At 51.9% G+C, this 20033-nt stretch overlaps 2 protein-coding genes across 5 annotated transcripts; one reads left to right on the plus strand and one right to left on the minus strand.

The window, feature by feature from the left end:
* Positions 1-38: 38 nt before the first annotated feature.
* SLC2A10 (solute carrier family 2 member 10) lies at positions 39-8243 on the minus strand. 4 transcript variants are annotated; one of them, XM_068700476.1, is made up of 5 exons: positions 8086-8243; positions 2872-4251; positions 1731-1853; positions 1040-1091; positions 39-416 (listed from the first exon to the last, which is right to left on the minus strand). In XM_068700476.1, exons 1-5 carry the CDS (start codon positions 8153-8155, stop codon positions 326-328), a joined length of 1716 nt encoding a protein of 571 aa, XP_068556577.1. In that variant the 5' UTR covers positions 8156-8243; the 3' UTR covers positions 39-325. The 4 variants fall into 4 exon arrangements, with proteins under 4 accessions (XP_068556577.1, XP_068556574.1, XP_068556576.1 ...); XM_068700473.1 differs by having other exon boundaries at positions 1040-1175; XM_068700475.1 differs by lacking the exon at positions 8086-8243 and adding an exon at positions 7599-8077 and having other exon boundaries at positions 1040-1175.
* A 4607-nt stretch (positions 8244-12850) lies between these two features.
* On the plus strand, positions 12851-14042 carry TP53RK (TP53 regulating kinase). The gene is made up of 2 exons (XM_068700477.1): positions 12851-13279; positions 13430-14042. Exons 1-2 carry the CDS (start codon positions 12928-12930, stop codon positions 13906-13908), a joined length of 831 nt encoding a protein of 276 aa, XP_068556578.1. The 5' UTR covers positions 12851-12927; the 3' UTR covers positions 13909-14042.
* Positions 14043-20033: the final 5991 nt, after the last annotated feature.

Raw genomic sequence — 20033 nt, forward strand, 5'->3', positions numbered from 1 at the left:
TATCTTGCTCAGAAATGAACTGCCTGGATGGAAAGCACTGTCAGCAAAAATTGTTTTATTTCCTGCATACAAAACCATTAACCTCTTAAATGATAGGAGATACAAACCGTGAACAATAAAAGATACCAAAGGAATGGTGTGGTCCCTGCCTGGGACCAGTGACTCTCCAAGGACGCAGAGGACAGCTATGGGCTCTTTTCAAGGCTGAAGGCACTGTGGGGAGAGCAGCATCCAAGCAGAGGTCACCAGTCACAGGCCACAAGAAGAAATGTCCCAATGGCACGGTTTGCTCCCCTCCTCAGGGTGACGCTGTTGGTCCCTGGTTTCAGGTGCTGCTGGTGTGCTCCACTCGCTGGTACTGCCCGTGTGCGCAGCTCGCTCCTCTTGCACGCTTACACCCGCTCCCTTCCCACAGCCTGGGGGTGATGCTGGAGGTCAGCTGGCGCTACTGCTGCTCACTGCCAGTCCGGAGACTTGCAGCAGCCACCCCTCCTGGCCACCTCCCTCCTCATTGTGGCTCTGCACAGCCTCCCTCCACTCCGGCATTTCTTGCCCTGTCACCTCCTTCACAGCCAGAAACGCACAAATCCCACTTGACCTGTCCCACCTTGCCAGGAATCACAGGCTTTGCATGGAAATGGCTGGGTGAGAGCCCATGGTCTGACACTGGGAGATGTCTCTGGCCCAGAGGAGGAGCACGAGTCCAGGATCCCAGGGGAAAGGCCAGGAGTATTGTTCCCTCCTGTAGCCTAGACCTGCACCATGTTCTGGTGCTGTTCTCCTCCTGTCATAAACAAGCTTTGGTATCAGCCCTTTTCTCCAAAAATCACCAGTGACCTTGAGCAGCATGGCTGTAGGGCCCAGGACAGTGACCCGCTGACAAAAACATGTTGCAGCCCTCACAGCCCATCCCACAGCCTGGCCATACACCTGAGATGTTCTTGGTGGCACTGACCAGGCTGGGACTGCCCTGTACCACGGATCTCAGGTAGGGCTGGTGGGAAGCACCCAAAGCCTGCACTCAGGTTGGCACACGTACCGTTTCCTGGAGAACTGCTGGTCTATCTCCTCTAAGGACTGCCCTTTTGTTTCTGGAACAAAAAGGTAAATGAATATAACAGCCATCACTCCCATCAGTCCGTAGAGAAGAAACATCCAGGAGAAACCAATGGCATCTGCAGAGAGATTCAAGCACAGGAAGGGTCCATCAGAGGTCAGTCACATCGTGGGATGCAAAGGAAGCTGGCTGCTTACTACAAAACACTCACGGTACCGGACAGGGAAAGCTCCTTATCTGCAAGGCCTGGGCTAGGAAGCAGCAAGGGAAAAGGATGGTTCACAGCAGGCTTTGCCAGCAGTACCACCAAGGGAGGGAGAAAACTGAGCTCCAGGGCCCAACAGTGCCATGTGAATGCCTCAACCAGGAGCTCTGCTACCGAGAAACTTTGTAAAGCTCCTGGCATGAGAGCTGCAAACCCCACGGTTCCCTGACAGTGCAGCATTACAGCCCAGCCCAGTGGGTGAAGGATGATTTTTATGAAATGGGTGATGGAGGAGCTCAGACCAGTGTCACTGGTGCCTGCATTTTTCTGCTCTCACAGGCATTGGGGTCACAGCTGTTCCAGTGTGCAGTCCCCATGGTTCCAAACACCACTTGCTCTCCAAATGGCTGTGGTGGCTGTCTTCACTAACCCACCTGTGGGAAATGGGGGACAGGGACAGACACTTACCAATAAGGTCTAGGAAGGAGAGGCTGATCAGTAAATTGGCGGCCCAGTTAAAGCTGTTGCAGAAAGCAAAGGCTCTTCCTCTTATTCCAGCTGGGTAGATCTCACTGAGGACCAGCCAGGTCACTGCACAGATCAGAGATGAGAAAGATGGTTGTGTGGTTTAAGAAACACATTTGGGAAATGAGTGTAGAATACTTGGCAAGGGTTTTATAGAGAGCCAAACTCTGGCTTCACCCAACACCCGCTGCTGTTGGTGGTGAGCAATGATCATTGTTCTCAGGGTCAGGTCACAGCAGAGCACTTTGAAACTCCCATGCTCGGCACTGTGGAGGAATGAGATGCCAACAAACAGACCCAGTCAGCAAAAAACAAGGCAGGGGACATGGCCATTCAGCAGATGGGAAAATATCGGCGTATCTGCCATCAGGACATGCTCTTGTAGAGAAAGGAGAAGGGGTAGATTAAAGAGAAAATGTTATATTTGGGCTAAAGTCAGAGCTGGGAGTAGAATGCATCTTGAAGCACTCTCTCCTATCCTAGGGTTATTTTGATTGAAATGATTTAGAGGGTCACTGCCAAACTCCCGAGGCTTGCTGTGCACTTATGTTTTTCCTTCAGCTAGATGCTGTTTTCTCCCATCAAAGCCCTTAAAACAGCAAGTGCCAGAAAATGCTAGAACTCGCATGGAAGCAAGAACTAGTCTCTGTTCTCATCTGATAAATAACGATTTTGGAAGCCGACACTGAGAAACTTTCAGGGAGGTTCCATTTTCCAGCTCTGTTGCTGACTTTCTGGAGAAGCCCCTCAGTACCTACGCAGCCCTCTCTTTTCTTCCTTGTCGGGGTGCTGTGAAGATTAGGTAGTGTTTGTGGGACGCTCTGATTTTGCAATGAGCACAAGGGGAAAAAATTTACATGAGTAGTGATAGCATGGACAAGAAGGTTATTATGATGCTGCACCAGCCCCACAGCCAACAGAGCTGCAAGACGAGGAAATGATTCAGGAGGCTGAAGGGGATGTATTTCCAATTTCCAGACACTCAGCGGCTTGGTAAAGCAGATGCATAATGAAGCGGACTATAAAGATCAGCCCCAGCTTTATCCTCTGGGTTAGCACAAGGATATATAAACACCATACTTACTTGGTCCAAATCCAATTGAGAATGCGCTCACGAAAGCCATCATGCTCAGCAGCGTAATCCAATTTAAAACCATATGTTCCGTCGGGGGAGCACCACCAAAAGGAGGGCCTGAGCTCTCTTCTCCTGTCTCTGTTTTGGACTGACTTGCCAAGCCCATCTTCTGGGTGTGGGGAGAGTCAGTAACAGCCGCCCTGCTCCGAGCACTGGCAAAGGCTTTTGTAAGGCTCTTTGCGGCAGCAGAATCAGCTCCCCCCTGCCTGCTGCCTTCACCTAACGCTGGTGGGATGTGTGACCCAGTGGGCTGGGAGGACAGGGGGGTCAGGGGGTGCTGGCCAAGGCTGTGGGATGCGTTGGGGTCTGCGGCTGCCGTGCAGTCCCTGGCCATGGCCAGTGGAGCGATGCAGCTGGTGAGGCCAATGGTGGTGACAGAGATCGCCATCACCACACAGCCGGCGATGAGCAGCACTCTCCTGCCGGCCTTGTCCGCAAACGCCATCGCAACGAGCGTGGCCACCACCTTTATCGCCCCCAGCCCAACAGAGGCCAGGATGGCAGAGGAGTTGCTCTGGAATCCCACCGAGTGGAAGATTTTGGAGGCGTAGCCCAGCACGTTGGGCTGCCCAGTGAACTGCTGGAAGAGCACCAGGCCCAGACCCACCAGAGTGCGTCTTCTCATGTTGTCTCTGGTCCTGAAAAGGTCCAGAAATGAGTAGTGCTTCTCCTTATAGGACTCCTGTTTTGCTGCCTCTCTGTCCTCAGCAGTCTGCAGTTGAATGAGACCCTTCTGGCAGTCTGAGTCCCACGAGTTTAATTTAACAGGGTTCACTGGGAGAAAGAGGATGCTGAGGAACTGCATGGCTGTCGGGGCAATGGCCAGTCCAAACATGTACCTCCATCCCTCATCCACGTCCGCAAAGACGTAATTCAGTGCATACGACAGCAGGATGCCCACAGTGATGCCTGCTTCATAGAGAGACACAAGCAGCCCTCGCTGATGGGCCGCCACCATCTCCGAGACATAGATGCAGCAGGCCATGGATGAGACAGAGATGGCAAAGCCCACGGTCATGCGCCCAATGACCAGCCCAATGAACGACCTTGCCAACGTCAGAATAAGGCTGCCGAACAGCAGGACCAAGTTGCTGACCAGGATTGCTCTCCTCCGGCCATGGCGGTCAATGAGGATGCCCCCCACCAGAGAGGCGAGGAGCGCCCCGATGAGGAGGGAGCTCACCAGAACTTCCTGCCTGAAGCAGCCGAGGTGAAAGTCTGTCTGCAGCTGCAGCAGTGCACCAGAGATAATCCCCAACTCGTATCCAAATATCAGCCCGCCCAGGAGGGAGACTGTAGCGGACAGCAGGAGGACCAGCAGGGCACGACCTGGAAAACAAGCAAGCAATGCGAGGTTCAGTCTTCTGGCTCTAGCAGGAAAGCTATCAGCAGGCACAATCTGGAAAAAGCTTTTCCAGGACACACAAAGTTTTCTATTTACAAAGCTATGATGCCAAATCTCCCCAGAAGTCCCTCAGCCATGTATACAGGCACTTGCACATACTCACACAACCTCTCAGGCCTGCACCCACTGCCATGGACTGCAGGGGCACTCACTGGGGTGCAGAACCATGAAAACAGGGCTGTGTTAGCAAAGCAAAGACTTGTATTTAAGTGGAGGACAGTGATCTGCTTTCCTGGAGTTGTGCAGGGACCCACCGTGGTCCCTCTTCATTGTTATAATGGCAAAAACTGTTCTGGGCAGGAAATGCAGCTTCCACTTTTTGGGTTTGGACTCCCTCTGTGTTACCATTATAAAGTTTCAGTCCATGGTTTGCAGCTTAGAAGCATCTGTAGGAAAAGAGCCATCCCTTGTCACCTGTGAATTTCATAAGTCACTCACTGGGACGGACCTGCCCTGGCCCAGTCCTCTTCATTACGGCTCCCCTTCCCTCCAATATCTCACCTGATTCCTTCTTCAAGCTCCGCACAATTCCAGGATGAAACAAGTGTCGCTGCCCAGCGCCCTGCATGCAGCACCTTTTCCCCCTAACCAGTTTTCAAGAAGGCCCTGCTGTTTTCCAGGCAGCCCTCTTTCCACGTCAGCGGACATCCTATGTTCACCCACAGAAGCTGATGTTTCTGAACTTCGTTTTTGTTGTTGTGAAGCATTTATCACAGAAATACCAAGTTACTAAACAACCCCAGCATCCATGGGGGGTGGCACTATACTTAAAGCTTACTGAACTATCAACTTCTTTTTTTTTCCAGTCCCCTTCTGAGCCCAGGTAAAGGGAGAAATGGTTGGCCAAGTCAGTAAGTTGTTAAAGATGTTGCCTCCTTTCTTTCCTCTAACTTAGTTTTACAGATCATTTATGAATGGCAATAACCAAGGCAGCAGTTTTCCCGTTAACATCTCCTCATCAGTAAAGTGGTGTCCTATAGGTATGGCCTTATTTATTATGTGATTATGTGGCCAGAAAACTCCCCCAGTATGTGCATTCCCTCTGAACTACAGCCCAGTAACAACTCCAGGCTCTACAATCTCACTAAAAATAAAAGCTTCAGACCTCAGGATTGCAAGGTAAGGAGTGGGAATTCAAAGCCTGCAGTGAGAGCTGATGAATGCCACATGCACTTCAACCTAAGCTGGAAATCTAAGGAAATTTTCTTAAAAAAAAAAAAAAAATAGTAAAAAAGCAGCATTAACTATTTCACTGCTGAGTACGTTAGTGGGAGGTTGATGGCTGTTCTTTGCAGCTGCAGGCAGGAACAAACATTGGGATGAAGCAGCGGGACAGTTACTTTCTGTCAAAGTTTGCAAAGCTGGGGATGGGGATTTAAATTAAATTTTCTATTGTCAAAGAGACAGCAGAGAGAAAGTCTTCTGCTGACGGGACCACAGCCCTCAGTTCCTGGGGGGCCCCGCCTAGCCTCTAACAGCTGCGTTTACCTTGAGTCTGAGCGAGAGAATTTGGACTGCTTTGACAGAGACAAGAGAGAAACCAGAAACAGTAAGCAGAAAAATCTGACTTACAGGAAATAAGGATGAATGCACAATGTAGTTAAAAATGCTGCTCACAAGAGTTTACTCCTCCTAGCTAATCCTGCACTCTTGGCATTACTCTGTGGGGGTGACTGATTTCTTCACCTCTCCTTCTCTAGCTCTTGGTACCCAGGATCACCAAGCCAGGCAAACCTTCTTGGGCTGATCTAGCTCTGCAGCACGAACTTCCTGAGCTGAAAAGCTCCCTGTTGCCTGCCCCAAATACAAGAAGTGATTCTTTGACCTTGCCTTTCTCATACAGCTGAGCATGCAAGTTTAGTAAGTATTTAAGCTTACTTAAAATAAGAAAAAACAACAGCATAAGCAAAGCAAACTGAACCCAAACTAACCAACCCGCCCCAACCAACCCTACAAAAACAAGGTGCTTGCTGCACACGCTTCTCGCCCTGGGGAGAGGATGAAAGGGCGAAGATGTGCGAGCCGTGAGTCATGTCACTGAGCGTGGCAGAGGGGAGCACACGCAGCGTGACAGCCCTCAGCCCCCACTGTGAGGGGATTTTGGGGGAACAGCAGTGGCAGTGACCTGCCTCCCCCAGTCCCAATTCAAAGGCACAGGTAAAGTGCATGAGTTTGCAGGTTTCTGCTGTAACGCACTGGATTCCAGCACATAATGCTATCTGAATTCTCACATTGCCTTTGTTTAATTAGAAATACTCACAGCTTCATACTCCCAGCCTCAGTAGACCGTATGTGGAAAGAATGAGGCCACAGCCACCAGCCTGTGGAAAACTTTTCTCACCCTGCCTACGGGGTTTTTCCCCTCACAAGCTGTGTTTAATAGGAAGCATCCCTATTCAGTCTATAATCACAGCTAGCACTAAAGCTTATATCTGGGCGATAGCTATGTTTATAATTGTATTTATTCTGTATCCCTCTTTCCCTCGTGCTACTTGTGCCATTCCAGCTAGAAGCCGATCCCTGCCACCACGCTGTGTGACCACCTGCACCGTTTTTATCATTCCTTGTACACATGTTACGCAGATAATTAGAAAAAATATTTGCTCACTGAGAACAAAAGTCTTCACACAAAGCGGGCAAGCCATTAGCTTCATGCCACCAAGTGGGTTCGGTACAGGCAGCCCTGCTGCGAATGCCGCAGCCGATCCGATCAGACTTTGCAGCTTTCCTTGTTAACTTAGTGGGCAGCAACAGTTCACGAACTCTGCGTGGGATCTGGCTCGGTACAGAGGCTGTTCTGGAGCTGCCGGGGTACCGGGGACCTTTCAGAGCTCATCAGGACGGCGAAGCCGGTGGGTCTCACGGGGAGCTGCGCCAGCACATCCCCTGCCCGTGGCAAAACCTGGGGAGAGGGCTCTGGTCCAGGGCGCTGCTGGCGGCTGGCCCCAGCCTGGTTCGCCTTCCCTCGCCCCGCTCATGCTCCCGGGCCGGCCTTAGGGGCCGAGCCGCAGGAAATTACTGCTGTTTTGCTGCTGGAAGCGCTAAAAAAAAAAAAAAAAAAAAAAGGAAAAAGAAAAAGAAAAAAAAGTAAAAAAGTAAAGCTGGGCGGGGGAAGCAAAGAGGGAGGGAAGGAGGCAGAGAGATGCAGCCGGAGCCTTCAGGAAAAGTGGCCAAGTTGCCAACTTCTCTCCGCCGCTCTCAGGGGGCCGCCTGTCCGCCTGCCGCCCCCCCCCGGCCCCTCCCGACCCCCCCCCCTCCCCGAGCCACTCACCCATGGCAGCCCCGGGGCGCTCCGCAGCGGGGCCGGAGCGGGGCCGTGCAGCGCCACGTCGCTCCTCGTCCTGCCTCCCGGGCCGGGCAGCCTGGGGCTTGTAGTCACCCTGCCCGCCCCCGGGGGGGGTCCCCGACCGGGAGAAGGGGGTGGGAGGGATGGGGAGGGGATGGGGCGGCGGTACTCGCTCGCCCCGCGGTCCCCGGGAGGGGAAAGGAGCGGCCGGGGGCGCTTCGGGGGGCGCCTGCTCCGTCCCGGGGGGGGCTCGGTGGGGTCCGGAGCAGGACCCGACCGTGCCCGGCCTCCGCAGGCTCGCCGCGATGCTCGGCTTTGCTGCTGCGGAGTGGAAAGGCTCCGGACAGCCGGCAGGAGGTGGGCTGGAAAAGCTTTTCGGAGGCTCGGCTGGAAAGGCGAGGGAAGGCTGCTAGGAGAGGAGGGAGCGGCTCGGAGCCGGGCCGGGGCAGCAGGGCTGAGCGGGGCCCCTCACCTTGCGCTCGGCTCGGAGCCACGGGGTCGGGCTCTCGGGCTCGTCTCCCTGCAGCAGCCCCGTGCTCCATTCGTGCCTCCGCGGCCAGCTTGCCGTGCAATTAACATTCCTGCTCCGCGCAGTGGGACAGAAACCTTCCTGCTGCCTACTGCATCAAAGCCACTGGGACTTCAACTTGGATTCAAGATTTTTTTTTTTTCTTTTTTCCTGAATCTGAGGCGAAATTCACGTATCCCAAATTCGAGTTTGTAAAAGCACTTCACAAAAGTTGCTACGGTTAGAAGTGTTTTCAGAACGCTTTAACACCGTGCAAACGTTGTCCCTCGGTGCTGTTTGTGCAAACTGCTGTTGCTGGACGTGCTGTGATGTGGTGTACGTGTGTGTGCCAGGAAGCGTGTGCAGTGCTCAGAAATTTGCTGTCACCCGGCTAGCACAGGGATCAGAGCAGGGACAAGGCTTTGGGGTGGGCTTGCACAGCTTTTCCCAGGGTCATGCCACACGGACTGCAGCCGTAGTGGAAATGCCCATAAATGACCCTAAGCCTGCTTTGTGGACTGGTGTGTGACTGCATGTAACACACCATGGAGCCTGTGCTGGTAAAGCTTTTTGGACTGGGATTGGGACTCAGTCCTGGGTCAGGCTGGGGACGGTCTGCATCAGCGGCCATTGCACCTGTAGCTGCAGAGCAGGCACAGACCTCTGACACAGACAAAAGTAAACAGGTTGGGTAAGGAAGGAAAAACACGTGATGTCTTTTAAAAGAGCTTTTCAGTGGTCATTCCACGTGTTAATGAGGAATATAGAAAAATATTTAAGGAATCCTTGTTCTTCTATGTAGGGGGATGCATGCCATGTCTCCATTCTGGGACCAGTTGTTCTCATTCTTTATTGTCTTTTATTCATTTATTATTATTTTTTTCTCCAGTTCGTAGTTTTGGGATGCCTGAGGCAGGCAATGCTGGATCATGTATGTCCTTTCAGCCTGTCTGTTGGATGTCAGGCATACAGTATGGGCAGCAGCTGATCAAAGGCTTTGTTCTTGCTTCTTCTAAGAGTCATAGTGAATATTAAAAGTGTTTCAAAACGTCTGATTTATAGATTAAGTAAATGCTTCCCATTCATATATTGTTATTTCACTAGAAACACAGAAATAGAAACATGTTATTTCAATGGAAAAATACCTCTTCTGAAACTGTGTGTCTCAAACAAACTGACAGCTGCACAGGGATCATACACACGGCAGAGATTGGCTTCAAACACAGCCAGCCAACAGAGCCCGATGGTGTTCAAAGAAGGAGCTTTTCAATAGGATTTGTAATTCATAAGGTAGATTAAATAGCTCTGAAGCCATGACTGGCTGTCACGACACTCAGAGGGAGACTTGCAATTTTCTCTCTTCCCCAAGAACCTGCATATGAGGCCAGCTTATGGTGAGCAGACATTACAGCTCTGTGTCTTGGCTCACGTTCCAGATTTTGGGAACTTTGGGAATGCAGCATGATCTTGCCCATGATCTCTGGCCCCCAGAGTTCCTCCCTGGAGCAGAAGCCCAGACATTCGGGGTGCGCTGTGCTAGGAAGTGGAGGAGATGTCACCCCACTGCACCAGGCAGAGAGCCAGGGGAGCAGCAGACCTCAGCAGAGTAAACGCGTCCTGGCTCCATGATCTACAACTTGCCCAAACAATTCCTGCACATTTTACTACGCTCCTTTTCAAATGAATTCAGTGTGAGAAGGAAGAAATTATATTTTCTCCATGGTCACTCAGCATTTATTTATCTGCCAGCATAAAGCCACCCCTGACATTTTGTGGAGGCTTCCTGTTCTCTGGCAGGGTAATAAACATTATTAGCAAAGACAGCAGGGAGGCGAGGTCCTGGGGAGTACAGCAGAGCTTTATGGTATGTTTGCAAAAGGCAGCCAAAAAGATTACATCAATATCTGCAGAAATACAGCTGCAGCATCGGCACTGTGCGTGGCTGTGGGTTACAGTCCTCTGAAACCACACCACAAAAAACTGCTGTGATGTGCAGCAGGGATAACTTTGGGAAAAAAAAATAATCTTCCTTTGTGGGTTTTGAAGTGCCATACATCTTTCTTATCGTACCATTCCTAGTAAATGGGCACTGGGGGCCTGCTGAAGTCTGTAGTTGTGGTCCTTGAGTCCTTTAGCTGCACATGAGAGGGGCTGGGAAGGGCTGGATCCGCTGGGACCAGCTGTGCCCGTGGCCATGCAGCAGCTCACACCTCGTGTCTGCCGGTGTGTTTCTAGCCTTGCTGTCTCCTGAGATGCTCTCCTCCTCGTCTCAAGGTTGCGTGTTTTGGCAGTGCCATTTCTCCATCTGATCCTTATCGCACCCTTGGCTGCTGGATGTCAGAGAAGCGAGGGGGCATTCCTGCTTTGCAGTGAATAGAAACACGCCCGGCCTGAGCCGCAAGTATGCGCTGCCTGACGTGCTCGGCGTTGGCAATAGCAGCCCGCCCTGGGTGACACAGCCTCGCGTCTGCAGGCAGCTCTGCGTGGCTGTGATGGTAGCTGGTGCCACAGGGCTGGAGCAGCTGAGACAGCCTGTACAGTCACAAGGGAAAATACCAGTACCAGAGGAGAGAGAAGCCCATCCTGAAAGAGGAGGATGAGGTGTTCAGCAACACTTGTCACATACTCAAGCACATTTTCTCTATAATTGACCCTTAAGAAGGGATTAAAGAGAACATGTTGAAGAAGTTCAGTACAATTATTGAAAAAGATAATGTCCATGAACAGGCTTAGAGTTGCCTGGGATGGAGCTAGCTTGCCAGGCACTTTGAATTATCGTGTGCTTGTTTGCAGCCCAGAGAGCTTTCTCATTATTAGGCTAGGTTGCACATATTTTTTCTTTTAACGTTATCCAATCTGCATCCTAAAGTCAACAAACAGAAGGATGCTTCCACTGCTGCTGCCTCCTGTTCTCTGCAGCCGTTGCTAACAGGGCACAGACTCTCTCTGCCCCGCTTTGCCTTGCAGAGGACGTGGCAGTGCTTTAACCACTGGCACATTATCAGGACAGCCTCCAGCACAGGCATGGGGCAGGCTTGGGCTCAGCAGCTTATGCAGCTCAGCATAGGGACAGCAGAGACTTTTACATGTAGATACTTATAAGGAATACCTAAGAATATATTGCAGTCTGGTGCAATTTTTATTGCTGCAAGCCCATCCATTTCACAGATGTTTGCATCAAAGCAATACATTCTCCTGGGGCAATATCTTTTTCCTTGCAGTGGGTCACCCAGCACATCATGGAACTTTTTGCAGCCTGGACAGGGCAAGAGCTGCTGGGACCAGAGTGAGCTGCCACTGGTCCTGGTGGCTGCCTGCACTTCCCTGCACACTTCAGGGATGCTTTCACACTGCACTTGTGGTGAGTGTGAAGCTGCCTCTGTGGGGTGCCTGATGCCCACAGCCCTCGGATTTGGCCAGGTGTGTAATGCTGTGCCTCTCCTTTCCCCTCTTTTCCCCATTGCAATTGCAGTTTGGAATTGCAGGGATGGCAGGAAGCACAACAAGCTGCGTGGGAAGCAGCGTTGAAAATTCACACACATGAACTGTTACCCCTGAGCCTGCACTTGGCAGGTAGAACAGACCTCCGAGTCCACAGTGCCTTACGTGGGTGGAGGAACCCCCCCAAACCTGCATCCAGCCTTTTTCCAGACTGTCCGGCTCTGAGAGTCGCAGCCTCCCTCCTTAAATAATTTGGGGAGCGAGGGGAGAGCTGCCCGCAGCACTGCTGCCTGCCCAGCGCTCAGGGGGTCAGTAGCAGCAGGGCTGTGGGCAGCGCCATGGGACCCCGCTTGGTTTCCATTAGCTCGGGATGCTGCACTGCGATTTTTAACTCAGTTACATTGTTTGTGAAAGGGGAGTTTATAAGGGCTTGTCACCAGGAGAACAAAGTTACATAATTAAACAATTTACCAGCCAGTCTGTGGCTTCAGTGAAACTCCCTGGAGTCAGTCAGTACTCCAGTAAAAATACTGGGTGATACCATAAATATTGTAAATGGCTCTAGGCGGTTTCCGAGGGCTATGTCAACTGTTGATTGCATTCAAAAAAAGAAATGAATAAACGAAATCGCAGGCAAGATGAAATTTAAACAAATAAAATAATGGGAAAAATAAAGCAAAAACATTTTCTTTTGTATTTTGAAAGTGCTGGAGGATGTTTATGGCCAGCATGAGAGGGCCGTTGTGTTTACCACAAGTACGAATGGAGAGCATCTGCGTGCACTTGTTTGTAGGCTGTACATCTGCAGGGACGGTGCATGGATGCTTAAATAAAAATCTGCCCCCGAACACGGAGAAAGCCCTGTATTTGGCTGCTCACGGCATGTGCAAGCTGTGAGCGTGGGGCCCAGCTGCCACCAGGATCCCGCAGCCCTGCGGGGCAGTGCGGGGGCAGCTTGCAAGCGCTGCCTGAAAGCGCTCCCGAAGCAAGACAAATATTTGCCAGGCGTGCTCCCACCACGCGCGTGAGGAGTAAGCAGTACGGAATGCATTAATAAAATATAAATACTCTGGGGAAAAAAGAAAAAAAAAAACAAAAAAAAACAAAAAAAAACCGCCGCTTTTCTGCTCCCCGAGAGGAGAAAGCAAGGACGAGAGTGCCCCGCGGCACCTCCGAAGGCCACAACCGAGACATTTTATTTACAGGGACTGCGCCGGGGACCCTCGGAACACAGCCTGAGGGGGTCGGGGCTGCACTGGGATCTCAGGGTGCCCCCAGGCACGGACAGGGGGGGCCGGGCGGCGGCTCCGAGCCCGTGCCGGGAGCGCTGAGCGGGGAGCCCCCGGCGGGGCTGGGCCGCCCAAGATGGCGGAGCACAGCGGCGCGGCGCGCATGCGCGGTGAGGTCTCGGCGCCTAAGATGGCGGCGGCCGGCAGCGCCGAGGCTATGGACGGGGCCGCGGCGCCCGCGGGGAACTCGGCCGAGGCTGTGGCGGCCGCGCCGGGCCCTGCGGTGTCCGAGGCTCCGCCGCTGCCGGGGCTGCAGCTGGTGCAGCAGGGCGCCGAGGCGCGGGTGTACCGGGGGCGCTTCCTGGGGCGGGCGGCCGTGGTGAAGCTCCGCTTCCCGAAGCGTTACCGGCACCCGGCGCTGGAGGAGCGGCTCAGCCGGCGGCGCACGGCGCAGGAGGCGCGGTCCCTGCTGCGCTGCCGCCGGGCAGGTGGGCACGGCACGGCCCGGCACCGGGGCTGTGGCGGGGCAGCCCTCGTTTCCCGTGGCTGGGGCGGTCCGAGTGTCTGCCAAGGCCCTCCACCGGTTTCTTGGTAAGGTAACGCCAATTAACAACCTTTTTTTTTTTTTTTTTTAATAGGGATTCCGGCCCCAGTGGTCTACTTCGTGGATTACGTGACCAACTGCATATATCTTGAAGATATCATAGGCTCGATCACCGTTCAAGACCACATCAATTCCGTACAAGACAGTGGAAGTGACACCAGCAGCCTCCTTAATTTAGCGGAGAAGATGGGCGAGCTGTTAGCGAGGATGCACGATGAAGATCTTATACACGGGGATCTGACGACTTCCAACGTACTTCTGCGACCGCCCGTGGAGAAGCTGGACTTGGTGTTGATAGATTTTGGACTCAGTTTTATTTCAGGTCTTCCGGAGGATAAAGGGGTTGATTTGTATGTTCTGGAAAAAGCCTTCCTTAGTACTCACCCCAATACAGAAACTCTGTTCAAAGCCCTATTGAAGACCTATGGAGCAACATCTAAAAAGTCTGGCCCTGTGATGAAAAGGCTGGATGAAGTGCGGCTGAGGGGAAGGAAGAGATCCATGGTGGGGTGAAAGCAAGTGGAGGGATGGAGAAGTAGTGCTACTTAGGTTCAGCGAGTATGGTTATTTATACTTCCATTTGGTTTTATTTCACAGGTTACTATTTTGATAACTGTGTCTTATATTAAATAAATCTGAATTTGTAACAGTGTCGTAAAGTAATTGTGAGACGTGAGCACACATGAAAGACAACTAAAGGTTATTTTTTTCCTAAATGTTAAATATTTCTTTTAAAATAGAGCTTTCAGTGTCATTCCATGGGCCTTCTTTGTGTAATTAGAATCACACCAAGTGATCTTCCTCAGCCCATGGACTGTAGACTTCTGGGAGGTAGGAGGGGCCTGAGGGTACCAGAACACCTACCAAAGGTAATTAAGACAAATATTTTTCTCAGAATACTTGCTACAAAGGGCTTAAATACATTACAAAGTCCAGTACACATCCTGAAATTTTTAGGACTATGAATTTCAGGGCATGGGCAATGGCTGAAATAGAGTGCTACACATAAGAAAGTTTCATTTATGTTTTCAGTAGTAATTTTGGCTCTTTTCAGTTGGTATTTGTTCCTTAAGTAAAGACAAAAGAATGTGAAGAATGAGTTTGTGCTGGGAAACTTCTCATTTAAGCAAGAAGTCTGCTGTAAACTTTTGGGTTTGCAGCTTTCTAAGTTGGACTGCTCAAAATGTGATTGCCTGCCTACGCAGGCAGGGGTATGGCTGTTTGTTTTTTTTTTTTTTTTTGGTAACTTTCCCTATTCTAATTAGTTTTCTGGGTTAATCTGTCTGATAGTGCCGATGTAGGATGCCCCAGAGGAAAAGTTTACGAACCCCACAATAACCAGTCTTCTGTGCTGTTAGCAGAATGGGATGTTGGCTGCATGCTGTGTGCGTGAGCTTTCTTGTTTCCTTCAGATAATGATTTAAAAGGCAGAATGCAGCTCAGCTCTCCCTGTGCGATGTGTTGTGCAGGGTGCCTCTATGCTGCACGTCGAGGAAGATCTCTGCCCCCCAAGGGGAGGGCATGCTGTTCCCTTACACGGCTGCTGGAAATCACTTGGGCACGGCTCCGAGTGCAGGCCAGGCTGCAAGGAGGCGGTGAAGCTGCAGGCGCTGTGCATCACCTCCATTTGCAGACCTCGGCATCGTTCCTCGCACACAACCCCGGCCCGCGGCACCAGGCTCTAGAAGGCGCTCGCCGAGCCGCGTTGCGCTTTGCGCGGTGGCGCTGCGGTAACGCCGCCGCCCGCCGCTTTCTGCCCCGAAGGTTGGGGGTTCGCGTCCCGCAAGTGTCCTAGCGCTGCGGGCTGCCCGTGCCCGGCGCGCATTCACTTCCTTGCCAGACGAGCCGCCTGGGCGAGTGCTCGGCCCCAGGTGGGGCCCGGGTTCCACCGACCCAGCCACAGCTTTGCCCGAAGTCTCTGTTAATGTCTCACCGTACGGCTTTTTACCTTCGGTATGCAAAAGGAACCCCGCAGCCTTCCCCGGGCTACTCCCACAGCTGGTGATGGAAACCAGCACCCCGGGGTTTTGTTTTAACCGCTTGGTGTACCCGCTGTGCTCACCCAGTGCAGAACGTGCCTGGGCTGGGGGCAAGGAGAAGGAGCTGGGTTTTTGTGCAGGGAACCTCCTTGGAGAGCTCGCACCCAGCACGGCTGCTGCCTGCCGAGTGACTGCAGTGCCAGCAGCGCTCAGTCGCTTTGTGCTCCCCAGGCACCCTGGGGTGGAGCAGGGCCTCGTGGCATGGTGGGAGCAGGTGGATGCGAGCTAACAAGTCCCCCAGCAAGGCCTGATGTGAGCCCCGACACGCGGCCCCCCAGCACGTCTGGCCTCCCTGCCCACCGCCCCCATCTGTACAAACACGCTGGGACTGTCTCCTGGTGGTGCCAGGATTGAGTTATGTTTGTAGAGCCCTTTGAAGCGGCCCGTTCCTAACTATCGTGATGTTTATTAAAATGCAGCTCTCTCTGCAGGACCGTGGAGTGGAAACAAAGCTGATGGACTGCAAGTTTTTATGGCCTGCGGCGGAGCTGGGGTCAGCTGCTTGCGCGAAGCGCCGGGCTTCTGGCAGGGACCCTGATCTGGCCTCCTGCAATCTGCTGCGTGGTGGTACATCACAACAAGGCAGAGCATTGCAGGTAACGAAAAGCAAAATGTTTTGCTTTTTCATCGCACGATAAAACTCCTCATTATTTAAGGGTTGGTTTTTGCACATCACTACATTGCTGTAGGGAAAATCAGTAGGAAAATCACAGCCAGCGCATAGCCGCAAAGAGGAGACTGGACATGAGGCGTATCCACCCTGCACCTCCTGCAGCCTCAGCTCTGTCCCTGGTTGTGCCCTTGGGAGCTGCAGCTTGGATCACGAATCCATGTGATGCTGGGAGAGGCAGAGAGGCTTGCTCTGCCCCAGGCAGGCTGTTTGCAGCAGCCCTAGGGGTGTGCTGGCCTTAACACAGCCCCAAAAAGTCCTGCCTGCTCCCGGAGGGCACTGGAAGGGCTTGCCATGGGAAAGTTGACGGCTTTTATTGCACGCAGCCACTGGGTGTCTCCCTGCCATCATCACCAGCACTGAAAGTAAGTCTGCATTTGGGAAAAATGGTCTTTCAACAGAAAATATTTGTAGCTGATGCTGGACAGGCAGCTGGTCACACTGCTGCTTTCTGCTGCATAAATATTCCTGCTTTTAAAAATGAAGTTCTGTCTCAAGAGACCAATGTCAGGCCTGCCACAAACTGTTAATTTCCAGTGGTTTCCCAGCATGTGCCCCTGCTTGCCTCACACCTGGGCTTCTCCCAAAGCACAATGAACACGAGGGGTGTGCAAACGAGCTGTGGAAAGAAGAATAAATGGAAAGAGGGAATGACAAATGAACGGCAAGTGGAGGGGTTTCATTGGAAGAATTTGCAGTGTTAGGATTTTGAAGGGAATTGCTGGTTATTGATGGAATTGCGGTGTTTTTTTTTTTTTTTTTTTTTTTTTTTGTTTTTTCCCTTATTTTAGTGTCTGACCATTGTCAGTGATTTCTTTTGTGGAAGTGGTTTTACCAGCCTGGCATTTCTTTACAGTAATAATGATAAATTATGTTTTGCCCAATGATCCAATAAATATGCAACAAAAAGATGTGATTTTTGGAGACAGATTTGAGCTGTAGCCCTGTAGGACCGCTTTGAAGAAAAACAAATGGGGAAGAAACCACAAACTATTATGGCAAGAAATAGGACTGAAGATGCAGTTGCATAATCGGGGTGTGCTGTTACCATGACTTTTGAACAGTGCCTCTTCTGTGCGGGCAGTCACTGTGTGTATATGTAAAAACTGTGCATACAAGTTATACAGTGTAGGTTTTTTAGTCTAGGCCTTGATGTCTGCAGGAAATTGATATTTTCCAGTTTTGCAAGATGCAAAACATTGATAACCTTTTGCAACCCTCCTCTCCCATCAGCGCTGATAGGAAACCAAGCTAGTGCAATAAAAGCATAAAAGCTCATTTGTAACCCAGAGTTCAGTGTGTGAGGGTCACTACAGAGAGATAAAGCCTCTCTCTGGCCTAAGCACAGCCTGTGTCCCACTGCTGTCCCTTTGGGTGCCACACAGAACCTCTTTCTTCCGCGCCAAGCTCAATGTCCTCTGTCAGTAGCGGAGAGTGATGGCCCAGGAACAAGTGAGGTCTGATCCCAGTGGTGAATGGGGAGCCCAGGGAGGGGTACAGCAAGGGCAGCTGGTGCTGGTGCTGGAAATGTGGTTGATGGAGACGCAGTTTACAAGATAAAAAATGAATTTAACCTGAAATCCTTGAAGGTCCCTGCATAGAGCTCACAACTGGGACAGGCTGGAGGCTGAAGCCTGTGCCCCAAGGGGCTGGGTGGGTTGGTGGCAGGGGCTGCCAGGTAGGGACGTGACCCATGTCTGGAAGGGGAAGACGGAGATGTGCTCCCCTTCCCCTGTCCCTCTGCACTGGCAGAAAGCTGCGTCTTCATAAGAGAAAGAGCAGACCGTGGCACTGACGGCTTATTGTTCTTTTGAAGCTTTTTTTTTTTTTCATTCACAAGGTTGATTTTGAGAGAAAAAGACTAAAGGAGCTCTTTTGGTCCCCCACACGGCACAGGCTCATACATGTGCTCCCAGTCTGGCTGCTGGCTCTATGGGGTGAGCTGTGCGTGTTTTAAGCCATGGCACTGCTTTGGTGGCCTGAATCTTGCTTTCAGGTCCTCAGCCACTTTCTTCAGCATTTCACCACTGCTCAAGTGACGACGTATGCTGCCATTGCCTGACGTGATGGCATTGAGGTGGCACAGGAACCTCCCACTCATTTCTCTATCCACATAACTTTTTTACTCATCATGTCCAGCCGTTTAAAAAGGCAAGACTTAAAAACAAAAAATTCGCCAAAAAAACACCACTGCCACCACCACAAAAACCCCTCTTGGTCAGCTCTGTGCTTTCTTTTGGGCGCCCGAGAAGAAACAGGAGCATTTGCCAGGGGGCTGGGGCAGCCGCGGGGCCGGCAGCCAGGCGGATGCCGGATCCTCGCTGTGCCAGAGGCCCCCGGCAGCGTCCGGCAAAAGCTTTTGTGTCCCTTCAGCTGCTTGAAAGGAGCCGCGGTGACGCTGTGACATCCCCTTCAGCCCCCTGCCCGGGCTGGGTGTAGGGATTAACTGATTTGTTACTGTTTGTGCAAAATTATCGATGTGCCATGGAGGAGGTGGAGGCCGGAGCCGGAGCAGAGTCCGTTCAGCCGGGGGAAGAGCCCTGGCTCCGTGCTGCCTGTGTCCCCGCACTCTTCCTCTCTAACCTCTTGTTCCCTCTGTGCCAGTGATTCACGGTTTTTAGAAGCCTGAGAGAGCTTTTCTCAGTGGGCTCTCTGCTTTTTTTGTCCAATTCATTTGTTTCTAACTTCTTTGATGCTCTAGGAGTGACCGGCTGGGAGGTAGTAGCTCTCCAGAGAGCTGATTAGTTATGACGAGGGAAAGGTTTCTCTGCTGAGCAGGATTTTTAGGCATCTTTCATGTCATGGGCCCAACTCACCCAGGTTTTGAATATGTTTAAAGGACTGGGAAGCTGGTGAAGTACTAAGTCAGGTTACTTTGCTTTCCTTTTTTTTCTCCTTGCTGCTCAGCTTCATTTAGCTTCCAATCGCAATGCAAAAAGCAGAGAGAAAACCCAGCTCCCTTGGCTTTGATCTGCTCAATCTGATAGTGCCTCAGATCTGCCTGCTGCCGTCTGTGCCCCTCGCTCGGGCTCCCTGCAGGCACACAGGGACTGGCAGCCACTGCACTGCTCACTGAGCCTTCCCTTGGCCACGGGGGGATCCTGCCCCACGCACGCCCCCTTTTTCTTTATGATGTCCCACATCAAAGGCAGATCTGGGAGGAAAACCTGTGCTTGGTTGTACCTGGGCAGCTCCCATATTTTCTCTTTGGCTGACAATTGAAGCATCCTTGCTGTGTGACTTTGGCCCAATTACTTTAAGGGCTTAGTCATATGCCTCTCACTTGATTTCTGAGGCTCACACTTGCATGCGTCAAGACTTTGCCTCCTGCTTTTCCAGTATTTCCTATGGTCCTGTCCTGTTCTGCACCACTGGCCTTTTGTTGGCTTCTGTTCACTCATTTTTAACAAAAAAAAAGTGTTTCACATGGCCTTGCAAACAACTCATCCAACATCTGAGTCCCTATTCAAGCTGAATTGTCAAAAGCAGTCCCAGCTCCCTGTTTTTCTGATGCTTTTGACTTTTTTAGTGACGTGAATTTGTGTATAATTTCTGACCATTGGGGGGGGGGGGAGAAATGTCAGAGAACAGGTAGCCAAACCTCCAGGTCCGGGTGCCTTTTTGTAGGTGTCAGGGGCTCTGATCCCATAAGTGACACCTCCACTGCCGTGCCCCATCCGGAGCTGCTGCACGTGGGAACGGGGCTGTGCAAAAGGTGCAGGAGGCTTTGGCTGGGAAGGGGGACTGGGAGGGCGTGATGTGGCCATAGGTGTCTGGGAGGGGGTGGGAGCTATAAAGGGGCACTGCGGTGGTGTGGTCAGGGTGCTGGAGTTTTGCAGGGCAGGTGCTATAGGGTGCTATAGCGGGGTGCTGCGGTGGGGTGGTCAGGGTGCTATAATGGGGCTGTGCAATGGGGTGGTCAGGGCGCT

This window comes from Anas acuta, chromosome 16 (genome assembly GCF_963932015.1).
Source record: "Anas acuta chromosome 16, bAnaAcu1.1, whole genome shotgun sequence".
NCBI lineage: Eukaryota > Metazoa > Chordata > Aves > Anseriformes > Anatidae > Anas > Anas acuta.

What these genes read in the sequence shown, in the direction of transcription:
- SLC2A10 (XM_068700473.1), bottom strand. Translation starts at nt 8,155, where the DNA reads ATGGAGCACGGGGCTGCTGCAGGGAGACGAGCCCGAGAGCCCGACCCC. An exon ending in CTCCTTCCTAGACCTTATTG is followed by an intron (nt 1,176 to 1,730) that starts GTAAGTGTCTGT and finishes ATCTCTCTGCAG; the next exon opens with ATGCCATTGGTTTCTCCTGG. An exon ending in CAGCAGTTCTCCAGGAAACG is followed by an intron (nt 417 to 1,039) that starts GTACGTGTGCCA and finishes CATCACCCCCAG; the next exon opens with GCTGTGGGAAGGGAGCGGGT.
- TP53RK (XM_068700477.1), top strand. Translation starts at nt 12,928, where the DNA reads ATGGCGGAGCACAGCGGCGCGGCGCGCATGCGCGGTGAGGTCTCGGCG. An exon ending in GCTGCGCTGCCGCCGGGCAG is followed by an intron (nt 13,280 to 13,429) that starts GTGGGCACGGCA and finishes TTTTTTTAATAG; the next exon opens with GGATTCCGGCCCCAGTGGTC.